Genomic DNA, 20344 nt, shown 5'->3' with positions numbered 1-20344 from the left:
CTGCTCTCAGACACAGGGTCTGGTTTTTGGGTGGTCCTGTGTGGAGCCAGGAGTTGGACTCGATGATCCTGATGGGTCCCTTCCAACCTGGGATATTCTGTGATTCTAAGTCTTGTCACAGTGGCAGTGCCTCTCCTCCAGCATCAGGTTTACAGGGACAAAACATCCCTCCTTTGAACTACATGCATTTCCAGTGCGAGGTTTCCAGCTTGTCAGTTCAGACACCCATCTCAATCACTCCTGCATGCTCAGTGTCACAGGAACACCATGACACTGGGTCGACTTATAACATCTCCTCGACACAAAGCACGAGCCTAAACACATACCAAATACTTCATTCTACAATCCTTCCATACCCAACCACTAACTGCTTCCTTCTGATATTCTGAATATAGCCTAGGAGGAATGCTAATGCTTTTAAAACATCCTCATGAAGAACAACATCTAAAACGCATGCAGAAGGCCCGAAAGATTTCAGTCCAAACAGCAGATATAGCCCCTTGGAAAATAAAGTTTGCAACGGAAACATTTCAGGCTTTAATACAGCAGAATTAATTAGGTCTCACAAGTTTATGAAGAAGACCTTACCCCATCAGATCGGTGGTTTTGGTTATCATGAGCCTATTTTTTTTTTTTTTTTTTTTTTTTTTTGCTTTGCGTGTTTATCACCACCCTACCTGACAGGGACAGGAAGCCCTTTCCTGCAGCACCTGATCTAATTCAAACAGAGAGCCAGCTGTCTCCCAGTGATTCATATACAACTTATCCTGGCACCACAAATCCCCTTGGCTTTCACCAGCCAAACCAGTCACTCTGTTTGAAGATCAAGGGACTTCTCAGTCAAAAACCTCAAATTTCTTTCCTGGCCAGCAGTGAATAGCTGGAAAGAAACGGCCACCTCTGGACTGGCTTTCACCTCACTTGGCTCTCGTGGGTTTTGCAGTGAACTGATAAACATTTGAAATGCCACAAGGCAACGCAAATTGGCATTTCTGTTTTGGAGGGTGTTTTTCCACATATGCACACAAGTCTAATGCACAACTCAGAAACTGAAGCTTGGTAAAGGCCTACAGCTTTTTGAAGCTGGTGATGCAGCATTCAAAGTAATGACAAAAGACTTTAATCAGATCTAAGTATTAGTATCCTCCATAGCCAGGAGTTTATGCCATAATTCCCCCCAGTGCAGCAGATAAAGATACTGCAATGCCCAACATGCACCTCCAGACTTAAAGAAAGTTTGCAGGCTAATGCAACACAAATCCAAACACAGCAGAGAACAACAATAAGCTGTAAGCAGTTAAATAAAAAAAGCATTTTAGCTTGGAAGGCAAGCTTGGAAGACAAACTCAAATCATCTCATTGATGAAATATGTTCCAACGAAACACGCAGACCTTTGTTGGTACAAAATAAGCAGGACTTGGCCCTCACCACTGTCATCTCAATCACTCTTTTATTGTAATTTTGTCCCCCACACATTTTTTCTCGTTGATTTCATACTCCAAGGACGTTCTTCTCATCAATGGGTCCTCTTCATTGTGTATTGTTATCAAGCTATTTTTAATTGTTGCATATGATCAGAGCTCCTCTGTGGGGAGTAAAAGTTCATGTATTTGAACCCAATAGATATAGGAACAAGATATGAAAGAAGAATACACTGGAACTTCCAGAATCGAGAACCACATCAGGAGTAGACACCCTGCAGCAATCCAGTCCTCAATAACACTTACACAGCCCAGCTATAAGTGTTAGAAATAGTATATTTTGGATCATACACAGAATAAGTTTCAAATAATTTCTAATGAAGGGAGCCAATAGTACTACCTACATTTTAACACCAAAACTACTTCATTACACAATTTGTGCCAGAAATCCTTTAAATTTGAAACCTTCAAATTCCATTTCTGCTACTGTTTTCAACTTTGTCACCAATGCTAAAAAGCACTTACCCATTTCAGGAGAGAAGTCTACCTCCCCCTTAACTGGGTCCTGGACATGATTACCAAGAGGATTTCCGATCTTATTGTCTTTCTGTTGCAATTCAGGTAAATGAACTGGCCCCCGGGTAAAACGGGGGTAGAATTTTTTGGGAAATGGCCTCTGAGGTTCTAGCCCCTTGATGGGCACATTCTTGAAGGATTGATTCTCTTCACTGAAGTTGAAATAAACAAAGAGCAGAAGCGTCCAGGTCACTGATGTGAAAAGGCACCCATAGCAGAAATAGCGAAGCGTGACACTTCCCATTGTAGACTTAGCATCGTTGAGGACCCATTCTCAATTACCTGAAAGAGAATAAAAACACATTGAGAGCACTGCCTGTTAACTCCTGAGGTTTACTCTTAGGAAGTTAATTCTCTAGGTTACTCTTCTGTTAAACAATTTTTGTAACTTCAAGCACAGACCTTAAGAATGACGTGCCTCTTCACTTTCCCACTCAAAAAGTATGACCACAGGTGCTCAATCTACATAGACACTATTGCCTTTAAAAACGATGGGAACAACCATCAAGAGCCCAATGACACATCACAAAGGTAAACAAGCAGTTTTCCCTCATAGCAGTTATATAATTATATTTCTTCCACCACAGTATGAGATGTTTAAATGAATGTAGCCGTACAAAGAACGGTATTTAACCAAGCATGCCACACACAAGGAATCGGTTCTTGCAGTTCAGTTCCCATCCTGAAACAAAGGACGAGAGAACACAGACTCAAAAAGCTAACTAGTTAAGTTCTCCTTGCTCCATATTTAAGGTCACTATCGTGAGAATCCCATCATGAGCATCCTAGAAACTACAGAAGTCACAGGGCGCAATTTAACAAATACCAAGACGATCACATTTACAGGTACTTTTCCCTTCAAAAAAAAAAAGGAAGCAGATATGGAAGAGGGAAAGAACAAGCTCTAAAGTAATTCTTTGGCTTCCTGCAGACTCTGGAGGAGATGCCCACCTAGAGCTAGAAGGAAGCAAACCAGTCCCGAGTTCTCCTGTGGATATCCCTCCGCAAACAACACTTTTGCAAAGTATTTTACAAGTTACTAAAGCAAGCAAATCTCTGGAATGAAGCATGTGAAACTGCTCATAAAACTGTATTTGCAACCCCAGAGAATCAGGTAAACTTTTTGGAGTTTCTCACGTCTAAACAAAGCTCAGTTCCCCAAATTGTGAAAAAAATAAAGAATTTGATTTCTCTCATCATTATCTAAACAGAATAATTCTTTTTTTCACAATAACAAAAAGTCCAGAAAATATTTAATCACCTTTTAATTAAGAGAACACTTGTGTTAAGAGAAGGTATTGGGGGTGGGGGCCAGGGTTTTATGCTAATGCATTTCTCAGACTTCTCAAGAAATTGGAAACAACCAGAAGTCTTCAGGTCAGCCTGGCAAAGAACAGACCATAACAACATTTATGAGCACAGATTATTCCCTTCTCAATATGGAAAAGTACTAAACAGAAGTAGAAGGTGCTCACGATCCCAAGGAAATCTATAAAGATCCCACTTATTCTGGCAGAGCAATTCCGAGTCCTAAGTGACTTGCATCCAAAAATTCAGAGTCCACTTTCACAGACTGCGCCGAGTCATTCTTTCTTTTCCAGAAAGGGAATTTCCACAAAGTAAAATAAAGCAAAAAAAAAAAAACCAAACAAACAAACAAAAAAACACCCTCCTCAAAAATAATTTACCTGTTATTCTCACCACATCAAACTTCCTCACTTCTGCAAGGGAACAATCTATGTAGCAGTTAAGCCCAAGGAGCTTAAAAAGGTCTTAAACAGGGTTTAAATCTCATGCTGACCCTGTGCACAGAGCTGAATCGTGTGCTCTGTGAAACAGGCTTTCTAACGCTGTCACACACAAATCTTGCTGCTTAACTGTAGGGCCTCAAAATTAGTCAGGCAACAAATGCTCTGGGGCTAAAATGATTTTAAAAAAACCCTCTCATTCTAGCTAGCAGAAGGGGTTTACCAGCTGGAGAGATGCAGATCACCGATCCCCAATACCTTACTGCCTGTGCAAACTGTGGTCAGTTATCATACCAAGGCGAATCTAGGCTCAGAAAAAGCGCAGGAGGCTGCAAAGGACCAAGATTAGATAAACAGCTACATCCTCCCGTCATAGTAATTCTTCCTGCCAGACAGCCTGCAGACAAACTTATCCTAGAAGATGATCTGGGGGCTTGCCAGCTTTTTCTTGCAGGGCCACAAGAAGGTCAGCTGCAGTCCGACTTGTCCAAGGCGAATATTCTGCTCCTCAAAGCCTCTAGAATTGTTTCTCATTCGCTATGGTAACACGGATGCACAGCCCCACATCGTAGCACACACTTACAGGGCAGACAGAGCTGTTCTAACCCAACAGCTGTTCCTCCAACCTTTTCATTTGGGAGCTATAGAGCCACACAGGAGAACCAAATCTCACCCTTGCTGTCCCAGCTAAGGGATAAGCAGAGCCCAGCACAGAACAGCATCTCCGCAGCCTCTCGGATGCGTTTCACAGATCTGTTTCACTGCTGCTGAGGCATTTCCAGCCACACCAAAGCACGTTTGCTGTGCCCAAGACCAGATGTACTCAGATTAAAAAGGAACGGATGAAATGAGTAATCACCAAAGCAAAAAGGTTGCTGTACCTCCCTTCCATCTCCAGCAAGCCCTCCGAGCGGGCTGACAGCACGCTCTTGGACACCTACCAGATCACTGCTACAGCAGCACCAAATACAACCTGAGCACGATAGCATTTCCACACGTTCTTTCCTAGGGCAGGACTGCTTCACCTTCCTTTCCCCTCCTTCACTGTTTTGCAGCTTGGTAAAAGGGTACAGAGGTTGAAATGCAGCATTTGAAATAAATGCCAGAACCTCCATGATGCAGAAAACCAGGCCCTTTCAGTAGCTTGCTATTCAACCAAGACATTTAGTAATGCATTTGGCAGGAAAATTTAGACTCATTATTTATTTCCTTTAAGATCCACATATTTTGTTAGAGGCTTCGTTTTGAAGGCAGGGTAGAAAAAACCATGAACGCTGCCTATGAAGAGCCCAGCAGGGCTTATTAGCTCACCTGATTTGCCAACGCGTGAGCATTTACACAACTGCTCTCCAATGGATTTCAACCATTTCTACCACTTCAACAGCGGCAGAAGTCAGGATCTGGGTCAGTGCTGTATGCTCCAGTCTTAAATCGAGCACGATGTCTCTCTCAGGTCTGTTAGTGAAGAGGCAGCAGCATGTTTTCAAGTCCTAAGCAGCACCAGTCCTGTTTGGGACCTGCCCCGAGGGACCAGGAGGGCATTCAGCCCTTCCTTTATGTACATGGCTCTCCAGAGGGAGGACTGAACACTTACACTGCTCACAAAGACCTGGAGGAAGAGGTCATGGATGCCTCCACTTCTAACTCATTGTCCTCCCTATCCAGAGCTCTCTCCTGCAAGCCATTTGGACCCAGCAAATAAACTTACCCTGCCCAGCTCCTCTCCCTCCCATCCTGTGAAGTTTTCCAGCAAACAAACTTTGCTCCTTTACCAACAACTGTCTCCAGCTGCCTACGCGCTGTCGCAGGCTGCTGGTAGCTGTCTAAAAACATCCATCCTCTCCCAGCTGGTTTCTCCAAGCAGGATTTGGAAACTTCAGCAAAGCCAAACTTTTTTTTTCTCTTCCCCCAAAGTGCTGGTATCTTTCTCAACACTGATATAATCTTTTTCTCCTGCTGTTTGTGTATTTTTGAATTCAGCAGCCCAAAACCTCCAGTAATGCAAGCAGAGGTAGCAGGTTTACGTAGTTAGATAGAAACAACAAACTGAAAAAACAGATTTTCATTATCCAGACAATGTCCATATGCTCATAAGAATAATTTTTCACCAACGTAGTAAATACAGTAACAGCCAATCCAGTCACCATGAAATTGCTATTTGGATGGGATAGTTAAAACCCATCTCTATTTAATCAAATGCAAGCAAAAATAGTAACTGCCACCTAAAAAAACAAAACCCCATGGTTTAAACATATCAAGAATAATTTAATGATACAGCTCCTCACCGATTTTACTTGTAATTCAGATTAGATCTGAAGGATCTGAAGTGTTTTGCCTCTCAATTTCTGGAAAGCAGCAGCTGCCAAAAGAAAATTTCCAAACTACCTCAAGCAATTCTTTCCCAGAAACGCACGCAGGGAATGAACATCCAGACTGAACAGAAGACATTTCCTCTCCGTCAGCAACATAGGACTGTCACAGCAAGTAATAAATAAATCACACCTTGAAGGATCTTACAAGCCTTCATTAACATACACAACAAAGCGGCAATGCATGGGATTTATGGCTGTTTGCATTGGGCTACTTAGGAATCCCTTCAGAACAGCCAAATGTAATCCATAATCCAGACAGACATAAATCACCTGAGGTGGCAGCATCTCCTGCATCAGGAAATTACAGCCCGTTTTGGAGGCAACTGTTGTGACCGAGAAGGGAAAAGAAGTACATGCTCTTAAGAGCTCCCTCAGTATCAGCTCAGAACAGATCACGTTTGTAATGCGCGGTATTCTGGGCATTTCTAACAAGTACTCCGATTTACACTCTCTCCCATCTTGCTCCATTTTGACTATCGTATTTGTTGTCTGACAGTTTTCCCACTTTGACAAAGCCTTGGAATTTGGTTTGCACAACAGAATGCCAGGAATAAAGTATTCCTCTCTAATCCCCACAGCTTCCAGTGCAGACATCCCAGTTCCTTGCACAAGCAGTAAATCATTTATTCCTCTCCATAAAAAAAAAAAAAAAAGTAACTTAGTAAAACTCTCCGAAAGTCAATCAATAACCAAGAAAAGAAATGCAGGAGCCTACCTGCCTGAGTCCAGCTTCAGCAATTACGGTGCAATAAGGTTTTCCACATCGCACCAACTTCTTGTAGGTTTCTTCTAGAACCAGCACGAAATCCAACCCACACATCAAACCCGGTAACATTTAATAACTGGCCCAACAATTACACTCTGTTCTTGCAGACAGCCTGGAAGAGCGCCATTAGGAACCTGCACAGCTCTCAAACTGACCCAATGTACGAGCCTCCAATATTTGTAATGAAAAAAATGCCAACATTTCACAGTATTTTGGCTTAAAGAGCCTGTAGCTACTTTTCCTCTAAGTCCAGCCACTGCTTAAACACCAACATCTGCTTGGATTAACCTCAGCAGTTCAGTAAACACACCGTATGACTGGATGTTTCAGGACTGTGCCAAAACTTAGGTTTATCAGAGGTCAAACAGAGGATCAGATTAACCTCAAGATTTTTGAAGCAGCAGTCAGAATTATTTGAGAAAACCTGAAACTCTGCTTGCAGTTTGTCCAAGAACAGCTTTTCTTTTAAAAAAAATATGGGAATAACAGAGATACAACTCATACTACCCAGACTTCCTGCAAGACTGCCTGTGTGCTTTGGACCTCTGTTAAGGCAGGGAACAGATGTGTATAATCCTCATTTTAAAGAGCATTCTAGTGAAATATCATTAAACTATTTTTTATCTTGCTACAAAGCATCAGAATAAACTGCTACGTGACCTTCTACAGCTGCTTTTAATTTTTAATTCGTTGTTTATTGGGGGTGGGGAGAGAAGCAGAACAAGAAGATAAGGTAACGCTATTTACAAATGCAGATTTTGCTATTTTAATGGCCTTAACTCTTTATACATTTATTGGCTTCCAAGACGTGACAGCTACCATTGCTGCTCTTCCCAAGAAGCCTCAGCATGACCAGGCTTTCCTATTTTCTTGTTGACTCACTGGCAAACAGCATTAGCAGCATAACGAGCAGAGGCCAGATGAGGAAGCAGCAGCACTCCGGTAATACAGCCATCACACAAACAGATGGCATTCCCCACAGCTGCCGCAGTTTCATGAAACTATTTGTTGGTTTTTTATTTGCCAGGCATCCCTTACATCACAAATAGTCACCAGGGAGAGACGGTTACTAGACGAGCGGGATGAAGATGGGACACCTTAGGTTGCTTTTCCTGCAGGGTTTTATGGACTCCAGCACACACCACTAGAAGGAACACACATTCAGAACACAAGTTAGAGACGTTTCTAATTTAAAAGCTAAACCTAATAAAACCTAATTTAACAGCTTACAAAAAACCTCTTACTGGACTGTTTCAGCACAAAATTTGATCTACCTGCCTGCTTGCTTTTAGTCAAAACCAGCCATTAATTTTTGACCTCACAGAAGGGATGGGTCATCAGACTTTCTGAATTAAGCGGCTTTTTTTGACACAACACAGGCACGTAACTGCTTGTATAAACATTGTTTGGAGAAACAGGCCTAGAGCAGCCTCAGCACAGACAAAAGCTGGGACCAACTCCCTGGCTGATGACACAGCTTGGAGAACCCAGGAGATGCAGCTGAATGCCAGTGTGATGCGGTGTGCAGGCTGCATCAACCAGAGCAGGGCCGGACGGCTGGGGATGCGGGCACACACCCCCTGTAGGACCACGGTACCCACCTGGGGATTTCCCAGCACATCAATAAACTGGAGCGAACTCACCGGAGGCCACCAAGATGGTCACAGGTTGGAGCAGTTGCTTTGCGATGGCTCTGTGGGACCTAACAGCAGCCTGCTGGTACCTGCAGGGATGTGAGCAGGAAAACGGAGCCAGGCTGTCCACCAAGGTGCAAGATGTGAGAAGGAATGAGATAAAAAAAAGACTGATATACCTTTAGTCACAGCAACCCTCATGCAAAGAAGTATGTTGCAGACCACAGGCTGTCCTATTGTATAGGATCGTTTCTCCCTTTCATTTTAATGAGATGACATACCAAAATCTATTTTTAATGAGCCACTGCAAGTCACATCTAAATGCAAATGTAAAAGGCTTGGGAGCCAAGCATTTAGTCATTTCAGCACAGCTATGGAAATCTGTGTCACACCAGCTAAAATAAATCCTGCTGAAATCAACACGTTACAGAAAAATCATCTTAAAATACCAATAATGTTCTATTCCAATAATACTTTATAGATACAAAGAGACAGAGACTAGTCGTATGAACTGCTGAAGACCAAAAACTATGAGTATACAAGTCCAAAAAGTATAGTGTTTTATAATATTTTTTTAAAATTATGGTTTTAGGTTCCCACTCCTCCCTATTTTACCACTGTCAAATGATTCACTTGTAACATATACTGATGGGCAGTTCAGTTTTTGGACTTTAACCACAGATGGATAAATCCTGCATACCACTATTTTTAAATCTGCAAACGATATAATGAATGCCTCCTCCAGGAACATAACTTCTCTTATCAAGCTTTTCGGAATTTCTCAACGCCCATAGAAAAAGCTTTACTTAAAAGGCTTACACACTGAAGTGAACGGGAACATATTCAAGCATTTCTTTTTAAATCTCCATTTAAAATATTTCCTTACTGAGGAAGGTATTTTAAAATTTCTTCAATATCTTTCACTTCATTAGCAACAAAGCATGCTGGATTTTTTTTTGTATTGACGACAAATACCATTCTCCTTGCATATTTCTCCTGTCCAAGGAAAGAGTATTTCAAAAAGGTTCTCATTTACAGATACAATTTTCACACACACAAAAAAAAAAAAACAGGTAGAAGTTTGGAACGAAGAACTTTCATAAGAGTCAGGATCTCTTATTAACGATCAACCTAACAGAACACCAGTTTGGGTTAAAAACAACACTAAAGTGGAAATTCACATAGCAGGCCGGTTTGTGTTTACAGACAGCAAGTACACTTGGATTAGACAGTTAATCAAAATCCCAGTGCTCAAAACTGCATAAATAAGGGCTACACTGTGGACAGTTTCATGCTGCTGCAGTGCCCTTTTTCCCCTTCTCCCTCCAAAAGCTACTTGTTTCCCAAAGGACAATTGCATGCATGACATTAGGGGGATCTCCAACAAATATGTGCACCATAGGGCGGCTCTGCTGGATGTTGCTTTCAGCCATCTGGCATAGAAATACATGTCGTGCCATTCATGGACTCCTAAAAACACCTTCTTCCTTTTAGTTGCTGATATTTGCTTTCTGCCAGTTGAAACAATGAGTTTTCTTTTCATTGGCAAAACCAGCTTTCAGGGAAGCCAGAATGTTCCTGTACTGTCTCCCAAGAAAGGTGCATGCACTTTGCAGCGCAGCTCTTCCTTCTCAGGAAAATGTCAGGATTAAAAATAAAACCATGCCGACAATTCCTTTTCTGATGCATCTCTCAGATTAAAGGTTCACATATCTAAGTATTAGTTCAACAAACCCCCAGCACTATATATAAATGCACAAGGTAAGTGAGCTTACAAGGTCAACTACACACAAGTAAGCTGCTTAATACCTTTTCCAAATGTTTAAAACCTACCTAGATGTTCCTCGCATATCACGTCTGCAAAGCTCACCAAAATACGAGTAAAAATACTGGTGTGCATGCAAAATAAGTCAGTAAGAAATACTTCTACACGAACAGCTGAACAGGAAAACGCTCACCTTCTTCCAGAAGAGTCGGCACGAAAGAAGCAGTGCAAGGTTACATAGTGAAAACACATTCACTGCAGTAGCAGTCAATTCCAGTTGGTGTCTTCATTCTCAGTGAACAATAAAACGCTGAGCCTGAAACTTAACACTTTGTTGCTGAGCGCCGCTTCCACGTCCTTTCTGGAAACGGGGTAACAAACACAAGCTTCCCTATGACAACAGGCTCATCTGGAGGGGGTTCAGGACATGAACTCGACAAGGTTATTCCTCATTTCACTACACAGACTGCCCCAAAAGCACTGTTATTAAAAAAAAAAAAAGTGAGGTCTAAGTGTATTTCTAAGGAATATTTCATCATAGCATCAGTGGGTTAGACCTCAGTAACACTAGAGAAAAGCCATCACTGAGTTTGTATACAAATCCTACAAACTCCTTTAGTCCCAATTTTCCAAATCACTAGCAATTCTAAGCTTTCTGCTCAAATGCATCTTTTTAGATTTCTCTTTTTTTTTTAAATCAAAACTGCTTTGAGCTTGCCGGGCGGCCCCCCCCCCCAGCTTTCTACAAACAAAGTGAAAACATCATCCAGTTCCAAAAAATAAAAATAAATAGAAACTTAATTTGGCAGCCCTCCTGCCAGAAAAGCTGGCAGGAAATTTGGCAATAAAACAGACCTCACTGAAGTACTTTGCAGTGAGGCAGTGAAAATTGGAGTTGACTGGGCTCAGCTTTAAGCCTGTTACTACTGACCATAGATTTTTTTTTTTTTTGCACAAGGGTTTTCATAAATCCCAGTTCTGCAGTTCCCTCCAAGCAGATATCCCCTCGTGCAGAACTCAGTACTGAATTCAACAGCTGCACACAAAAAATGCATTTGCAAAAGCAAGACTAGAAACTTCATGAAAAATATACCTGAACTCGTATAAAATGCAAAGCTGCTGCAATTACTTTATTTCCTACAGAACTGAAAACGCTGTAATGCTTACTTAATGAGGATGGATGGTGAAGTTGTACCTTGCCCTACAGCATTAGGTTACAGAATTCACTCAGACGTCCGAGCTTATTTCCCACAAACCATACAAAGCCAATTCCTTTATCTCTTTTTTTTTTTTCCTGGAGGATTTTTGTTTTCAAAATGCAGAAACTTATGTAAACAAATATGACAGCAGTGCTACGTTTGCAGCCCGGGCACATTGCATTCACTTACAGTCAGCTGCCAGAAATTGCCACAGGCAGGCAACAGGAGGCAGTGAGCTACTCGCTGCAGCTCTGCAGTCTGCATGTGCAGCTCACTTTGGTCAGCCCTGCATCAAACACCTCCATGGGGCTTGAGCAACTGATAGTAGTACACAGAGATGTATTTGTTTAAAACAAAAAGATAAAACCCAGCAGCACAGCTGTGAGGGAGGTGAAAGCAAGGTAGGGTTTAAATCCACAAAAGCTGGCGTATCACACCTGTGATCGAGGATGTTTAACTCATTCTTAGCCGCTCCGAAGTGTTAACTCCTGGTGAGGTTCTCTGCACTATGAAGAGACAGCACAGTCTTAGTGAGATCCCCCACGTCTTACAGCCTGGCTTCTCCTGCATGGTTAACCATTGCTAAAACACATAGAACTGCAAGAAATGCTAAAAGCAGCGTGTTTAATTGAGCCCACTGTCCATTTGCATTTCTCATGTCTAGAAACAAAGGTCACTTGGAGTTTTTCACTTCAAGCCTTAGCACAGAGTCCACACCATTTGTAACAGCATAACAAGAGACTTAGTTCCTTACTGGAAGAAAAGAAAAAGTTTCTCAGAAACCCTCCCATCTTCTTGCTTGTGGATCTATTTTCACAACAGAAGTTAAAAGGCACTTCCGCACGCTAGTTTCTCTCCAGTTCTCCTATTTTCTCACTGTCTCAAGCCATTAATATGAGAGAGGAAGCCTGAGGGTACAAACCAGCTCCATATTCTCCCTTCAGCTCCCCAACTGAACCGGGACATCCATATGGTTAAGGCATCAGATGGAGCCATGGGATGTTCTGGTTGAACTATTTGCTCTGCTACAGATTTTGATGAGATCCTCAGAAACTTGCTGTCTTGGTTCCTCCTACTGAACTCAGACAATGCATTAAGGCAAATACCTCAAAGGTTCTGCAGCCACAATAAGCAGAAATAACACAAATATCAAGTGAAGCTCTGGGTTAGAAGAGCAAGAACTCATTCTTGCTTCTCCCCCACAAAGCCTACCTGTAAACTCTTGCATAGGAGACTTTTCCCCTTTCTTAGTAAAATCCAGTAATAAAAACAAAAGAGGTACTCACCATTACTGTTACAACCCTATCTACAGAGTCGATGAAAACACTTTCAGTCATGCATCTGAACTAAGCTATTACATTTAATAAAAGCTTGTATTGCTAAGTATTGTATTTGACAGTAGGGTAGGGAGTTTTCCAAATGCATCAGCAAACAGACTTTCTATGGGCATGTTTCTGGAAAGAAAATGTGGATTTTAACTGCTGGATTAGAGTGATAAAACACCAGCACGCAGATTTCACCATCTGTATGGAAAGCAAACTTGTGCAAATTATGCCAATACTTAATTTTCTCTCCCATTTCCTTCTACGCGATTGTACAGACATGCTTCCCTCCTCTTCCAAGGAAACTCCTTCTCCACCCCTACTGGTCACTTCTCTTCTGCTTATTTATTGCCAATGCTTTTAATACGAAAACATTCTCACGATTTCGATGTTGAAATCGAGGATGTTGCAATAGCACTGTTGATCTGCTCTTCTTTCATTTTCCCATTTCAGTAGAAGCCACAAGTTCCAACGCACTGATAGCAGAGGGTTAGCATGGAATCCAAAACCAAGTCATCTCTTGTTTCACAAGTGGTGAGCCTCAGTGTCTGCTGATGCAAGAGATAAGACATGCTAACTGACAAAATTAAGGTATTCCAAGGAACAGATGACTAAAGAAAGCACTTCTAAAAAGCAAACTCCCTAACAAATGCATAAGAGGTATCAACAGGACCCATAAAATCATTTCTTCTTGACGCTATACTTCAGAAATTAGCAAAATAGTCAAAATACCTATAAAGATGGATATATAAGGAGTTGTGCATCAAAACAGGATAGAGTTCTGTGCTTCCTGGAAGAGGACCTCTCTTAATTCAGCTCACCTCTGAGGTCTAAAGCATCTAATTTAACCCTTGTCTGCACAAGAATATCTATGCCACTTAGCCAAGCAATGCTCGGACAGCTTTATATAAGCTAAAACCAAGACCTCTGCATGCTCTTAGCATTCATTAAGCACTTGTTTGAGTCAGTGTGGCATATAGCCATCATTTACTGAGGAACCCTGCTTTTTGCACGCCTCTGCAAGTCTGCTAGCTGAACCTGTCCATTTAAAATTCGACTTCTTAAATGGTGCTGCACCTTACAGTTCAAGTCTCAGGAATTACACAATAAAGGTACCGCAGATAAGCGGTCACCTCACGTTGGTCTCTCTCCTACATTTCTTCATGTACATACTCCTTCCCTCTTACGCAGGGAGAGAAGTGATTTTGTTCAGGTAGCCTGCTCCACGGCAAGAGGGATTAGAGAGACCATGCATGCCAACAGAGCCGATAAGGTATCACTTGTCAGTCAGGGCAAACGCTCAGCCTCTGAAACGCAGAACCTTGCACAGCTACTACACCTCCACAAGAAAGGAAACCACAACAGCTCACCTGCCCTGAGCTCATTGTAGGGCCAGCAAAGACATCTAAGTGCCCACCTGCGAGCAGTAAAGGGTAGTGGGGCCTCCTCCCTAGCCTGGGCATCTATTTTTTGCTCATAATGCATAAAGTAGACAGTAGGAAATTCTGAGGTTCCCCATATTAGGGGTTTGGAAAGAAAGTGGCAAAGTTGATTCACCCTTGAGCGCTATAGTCCAATTTCAAAAACAGAGTCTAGCTGGAAAAAAAAAAAAAAAAGAAAAAAAAACTAGATCACACAAGAAAGGGCTGAGATATAGCACATCACTCTTACAGGCACTTCAATCCACACTCTCTATTTTGGTAACACCATCAGCTGTTTAACCCACAGGCTTATATTTTCACAGCTTGGTGAAGGAGTTCAGAAGGTCATACAACAATATCTGAAACTTAGTAGGCTTGAAGTCAGCTTTTGATTGAAGCAGTATCAACTGCTTCCTAATTCTGCCCTTTTTTATTGCACTGTATTACTAGTTCTCACAATAAAGTATTTACACTAATTATTACACAATGCTGACTCACATGAGAAACGTGCTGGAGCACAGCTGAAAGATGTGGTAGATACCATTAACTTTTATCCAAAATGAGCCAAACAAATCCATTTTCTCATGCTGCTAAACACTGGTTTAACAGCCAAAGGCTCTGTACTAACAGTACTTGATACATTAACACAGTAGCTGCAACAGCAGATGCGTTCATCTCCATAAGCCACCATATGTTTTGAAATGGAACCTCAGATAAGGATCAAGATAGTTTCCATCTCCCACAGCCTAACACGGATTGAGACAGACTTCACCCCTGTAATACTTTTTTTGAGGGGAAAAAAAAAACAAAAAACATTAATTTCTGCACTTGAAATACACAGGAATATTCTTGCTCTTTAACAGCAAGAAATGGAGTTGTATTGCAGCATCACTCCAAAATGAAAGGTATTAATGAAAGTTACTTGAGTTTAGGGGATACCCATAGCTGTGGTACTGCCTAGTCAGACAGATGGAACCATTTAGGAACTGTCACAGAAAGGAAAAACAACTTTTCCTTGGCTTCACAAAATTACAGAATGATTGAGGTTACAAGGGACCTCTGGAAACCCCAAGCCCCCTAAATTTGACCTTGTCCCTTCAGCTGGAAGCCTCCCTTTACTTTCCTGCCCAAGTAATCAACACAGGGCTGCTCAGACCACACCATTTTACAGTATGTTCCAAGGCAAGGTAACTTAATTAAGAATGATCCTTTCTGTTCTTTCCACCCCTGCAGTATGCTCTTCTCTCTTGCTTGAAGAGGCAAGTTCCCCATATTTACTACCTGCTCAGATACTTCTGTTCTTCTTATCTGTTTGACTGACACCTTGTCATGCTCCACACGCATTCATGTCTTTTAACCTGCCACAGAAACTTGTTTCTGTAGCATTTACTATCGGGAAGATACTTTGTATAGAACAACTTTCTACATTAGTAATTCACCACTATTTCCCTCGCCATACTGTTTTGGGGGCTTTTTTCCCTTAAAAAGTCTGAATCACACCTACTGTTATTTTACACCACTATGAGAAGGATGATCCAAATTCACCCATTCCCATCAACATAGTAGCTTACCAGGAATTCCTTCCAGTTTTACACCCTTCTATAATGGAGTATCAACATGCCTGCTCCAAAGCAAAGTGATCAGACAGCAGAAGACACGCACCAGACCCTGAAACCTGCAGCAAGAACCTCTTAACCCAAAACGTGTCACGTAGCCTGTTGGTTTCTTCCTCTGAGGCTGCGAGATGAAGGCTAATTAGAGCTACAGTGCTATTTCTTCCCTTCCCTGCTGCAGAAGAGCTCCTGAAACTCCGCAGGAGCTTATCTTACCCAGAGACGAGGAAGAGCTTATGCAGACAGCATGCAGTTCTTCAGAGCTGGTTTTATGGGGGGGAGGCCAATCACTTGCTAATCAAAAGCCTCTTATCTGAAACCACCTGGGTCGTTAGGATGATACAGCGGGGCCTAGGAATCCCAGCCAGGTGGTTTTATACGTGCAGAGAGGTTCTCCAGCCGGCAGCAGGGCAGGAACACAGCCAGGAGAGCTGGGTGCCATCCCTTCCTGAGCCCTCGGGTCTGCTTAAGCTAACCGGGGATGCCTGCGAACAGTTCCCTATTAAGATGGGATCCATAAAATAAATAGATAAGATGCAGATGCTAGATCAGAAAGTATTTGAAATATTCTGTGTCACTTACAGACTGCTGTAAGTAAGGACAGATGGGACGGGATCTTAGCTGAAAAGCAATTTTAAGAGAAATCAGGTGGATCGGCGAGCACTGCTGCCCACCTGTGCAGTTAGCACCCTGCCGTGAGGAGGTTTCACCGCTGTCTGAAGCAGAAAGCTGCACTCCCAACTCGTTAGACGGGATAAAACACGGATTATTCACAGTGCAGCAGCAAAACCAGGCCCCGATTTGGGGGATTTTCCCTTGGGAACAGCAGGGGCTGCACTGCCGAGCCCTGTGAGGCCACTGACCCCGGGGGTGGCACGGTGACACCGGGGACACGGCGACACCGGGCAGGTGGCGGCACAGGCACCGTCTGCCCCCCGGGTAACCTGAGGGGAGGGCTGCGGCTGTCGGCTGCCACCACCCCAACACGCAGCCCCCTCCACGAGCCGCAGACCGAAGAGGAAAATCCCCCCCATCAGCGACGAGGGCTGGAGCCACGCGAAAGGGGGGGGGGGGGGGGGGGGGGGAAGGGAGCCGCGATGTCGCCGAGCCCGCGCTGGAAGCCACGGGAACGACAAACGAGATAAAAATCCAGGGACCCCGGGGCAACCGGGGACCGACCGCGTCCCTCATTTGCCACCCCCCGGGCCTGCCCCTCGTCCTGTCACCGGTCCCCTCACATCCCCGCCGCCAGTCCCCCCGCACTCACCGCGGCGGCGGCATGGTCCCTCCGCCCGCCCCCTGCCCTCAGTGGCGGTGGCGGCTCGCTCCACAGCGGCACCACGTAACCGCTGCCTCCTCCTCCTTCTCCTTTTTTTTTTTCTTCCTCCTCCTCCTCTTCCTCCCCCACGTGACGCGGCCGGGGCGCGGCCGCCATGACGGGGGGGGGCTGAGGCGGCTCGAGAAGATGGCGAGCGCCGCGGGCGGGGGGCTTGTGGCAGGGTTTTCGTCCTCCTTTTCTCCTCGTTGAGCCGTGCGCGGCTCCGAAGCACCGCAGGGGGGTCGGGTTGGGTGGGTTCAGACTCCCCACCGCGGGGTTAGCGTTGGGTTTGTTCGGTTTTGCCACCCTAGAGCTGCTGTACCTTTGCACAGCCCGCTGGGCGCCCTGAGAGTGATAGCCAGGAGCTCGCCTGCGGTTTTCTCTCAGGACTAAAACCCTCCCCAGTCCTTCAGCTTTAAGCTTCATGGTCTTAAAGGGTGCGTGGAAGTACTTGTTTTAGGGCTCTGAAGGGGAGAACAGAGACAGCTGGAGGTCAGGCTGGAAGGGGATGCGTGGGTTTCCTTGCTATGGAGTTATCTGGTGTGTGTGGGACTAATTTCATCCCCTGATGAAACTACAAGTACCTGCCTGACCCTAGCAGCTGTCCTAGCAGAGCGTATTCAGTAGCTCCTCTGAAAACTGTTATGCAGTGTGTAATAAATATTAAGCTGTGAGAAAGAACAGGTTTGTAGAGGTTGGTGGGTTAGTTGCTTAGAAAACAAAAGTCTGAAATCGGGCCCCAGCTGTGCATTTACAAGGTTATTATCACTCTTATATTTCTGACCCAGTGATTATCACCTGCAGAATGGAGCAGTTCGGCAGGAAGACAGAAAGCTGAGAGAAATCAACCACAACAATGCTGTAATAACCTGAGCGTGGCAGTTAAAGCACACCTACAGGGACAAGAGTTCACATCCTGCCAGGTGGAAAGGAGTGTTGAACCCTCAGATCTTTAAGATCCAGAGAAAGTGATCTAACCACTGCTTTTCAGACAAAAGAGTGGTGGGGTAGCTTCACAACTCATCTGTATTTGTGCAGAACCTGACTTGGTGGGTGTCCTTTGAGGAGTGATACTGGAACACATGTTGAGTTTGTAAACCCTGGTGAGGTTTAGGAATGAAGTAAGTGTTGACTTCCTCAACATAGTCAGGACTGGAAGCTTTTCTGAGCATATCCACATGCAAAAACTTGAGCTGCCCAGACCTTTTGATAGCTGCTAAGTGACCTTTTAAGGATGGCAGGTTTTATTTTAGTAAAGTGCAAATTAAACAAGGTTGACACACCTGAGTCCATTATTTGGTGCATTTTGGCCCTGGTATTTGGACGTTACAACAAGGTAACAGCACAAACAGAGCATATTAACAGAACTTGTCAAAAAAACTAGCAACAGCACTCAAGTACAAGGACAAAAAGGGCACATGTAATCAGAAGCTCCAGTAAGAGGAAAAAAAAGAGTGACAGTCCATGGAGGGGTTAGCTGGCAGATGGCAAGGAGGCAATATGTGCAATTAAATGAGATAGCCATATAGTTAGCATCCCCATCAGCCAGCTTCTCATAATTCCAATTTCATAATGGCTAATATGCAGCTTTGATCTCTCATTCGTAATAATTTAGCCTGAGGATTGTAGGTATGTGTTGAGCTGCTTCAAGTAAAAGCAGCTTCAGTGCATATGCTATCTGCTTTCTGCAGAAAGATTATCTTTGTAGTCCTTCTAGTTTGGACAGTTCTTGCCTACCCTGTAATTCCAGGTATTTAATCTACCTAAATAGCTATTTTAATTCTTTCTGAAAAGAGGTTCCTTGGTGCCTGGATTATCATTTTATTAACAATTAATAAACTGTTACTTCTTAGTGTCATTCACTGTAAGGACCTTGAGACATATGTCATTTCTCAAAATCCTTGATAATGATAATCTTTCCAGCCCAACTGTTTTATATGCTCTACAATAAGTTATTAGTGTTAACTAATTGCTCCACTTCCTGTATGTTCACAGCAAGGGACAAGAATTCATATAAAAATGCTGGCTAGAAATAGCAACCTGAAGTAATACTCTGTCAGTATGGCGTATAGTCAGAATTTAGGATCCATAAGTACTCAAGCACTGAAATTTCATTTATTAAATGTTCCTTGTGTTGGCACATCTTGGACACAGAAATAATATGAGACACTGAGCTACAAAAGATATTCTGTAAATCCTGTCTAATTTCTTAAATTGTCTCTTCTACTTTGTGGAAAAGAAGAGGAATATCCCCAGATAGAATTAATGTATATTATTCTTCTAAATCCAAATCATTCAGAACAAAGTTGACCAGCTGTGAAGGGGGAGACTGGAGGAAACACCAACTGTTCTTTTAATAACTGGGATAAATTGCATTTGTTTCAGTGATTTCCTTGTATAATAGTTTGCGTAGGGGCTGTTCATGTCTAAAGGCAGAGTCTGTGCCTTGACTAGTAGAGTTTCTACATGATTACAATTTTGAATGAATAAACAAGCCCTTGAAAGCACTGGACATTTTATTTGGAGTACTTAAGCAAACAGGACACATACCTGGTTGCTCTCTGAATTTTCCTTTCAGTTATTTTTGTTAAATATCACGTTTTTTGCCCACTTTCCAAAAGAGGGAAGGTCAAATGAAAATTCAGAATATGTATGTATATAGGTTTGTCTGACCTGTTCCCTCTTCTCAAATGCTCTTAAACTCTTGGGCCATTTTCAACAAATTTGAAAGTTGGGAGATCTCAAAGAGATTATATTCTGAACAGCTTTGCAAACATAGATGTCTGGATAGAAAAGAGAGACTATTATCTACTACCGAGGAAAAGCCTGTAGAACAAGTTCATCCCACATACCCTTAAATTCAGGAAGGAATCTGTGGAGCTGTTGTGGCTAGTCTATTGAAAACATCAGTTCGGTGCTGTGTAGTAGGTGAAAAGGCTAAGAGGATGTTAGCTATGTTAGGACAGGAGCAAAGAATAAGATGGGATACTGTTGTAAAACATGAAGTGCTTGGACATGTTGAATATTGTATGGAATTCTCCCTAAAGCACCAAGAAATGTATAGAGAAAAATGACAAGTTGATTACAGATATGGAATTGTCTCCTTAGAAAAGCACGAAGTTGATCAGACCTGTGGAACTGCTTCTCTAAAAATAGTTGAAATAAACTAGAACAACTTGGAAAAAGAC

General features: G+C 43.0%; 1 protein-coding gene and 1 long non-coding RNA gene across 8 annotated transcripts in view; one reads left to right on the top strand and one right to left on the bottom strand.

The window, feature by feature from the left end:
* GALNT11 (polypeptide N-acetylgalactosaminyltransferase 11) overlaps positions 1-17241 on the bottom strand; it is a 45665-nt gene extending 28424 nt beyond the window's left edge. Inside the window, exons 1-2 of one of the 7 annotated variants that reach the window (XM_035318287.1) lie at positions 17106-17241; positions 1948-2280 (exon numbers count right to left, since the gene is read on the bottom strand). In XM_035318287.1, coding sequence (XP_035174178.1) covers positions 1948-2242 — 295 coding nt within the window. In that variant the 5' untranslated portion in view covers positions 2243-2280; positions 17106-17241. Of the gene's footprint in view, positions 1-1947; positions 2281-6833; positions 7149-8485; positions 8710-10476; positions 10687-15796; positions 15941-16054; positions 16078-17105 lie in introns of those variants that run through there. The other 6 variants (XM_035318281.1, XM_035318286.1, XM_035318285.1 and 3 more) reach the window with 6 other exon arrangements.
* A 15-nt stretch (positions 17242-17256) lies between these two features.
* LOC118162224 lies at positions 17257-18599 on the top strand. Its single transcript, XR_004748346.1, has 2 exons — positions 17257-17369; positions 17961-18599. It is a non-coding gene; the product is annotated as an uncharacterized LOC118162224 (long non-coding RNA).
* The last annotated feature ends 1745 nt before the right edge of the window (positions 18600-20344 follow it).

Source organism: Oxyura jamaicensis, chromosome 2 (genome assembly GCF_011077185.1).
Source record: "Oxyura jamaicensis isolate SHBP4307 breed ruddy duck chromosome 2, BPBGC_Ojam_1.0, whole genome shotgun sequence".
Lineage (NCBI taxonomy): Eukaryota > Metazoa > Chordata > Aves > Anseriformes > Anatidae > Oxyura > Oxyura jamaicensis.
The sequence above is the reverse complement of the archived record's forward strand: the minus strand, read 5'-3'. Positions and strand labels throughout refer to the sequence as shown.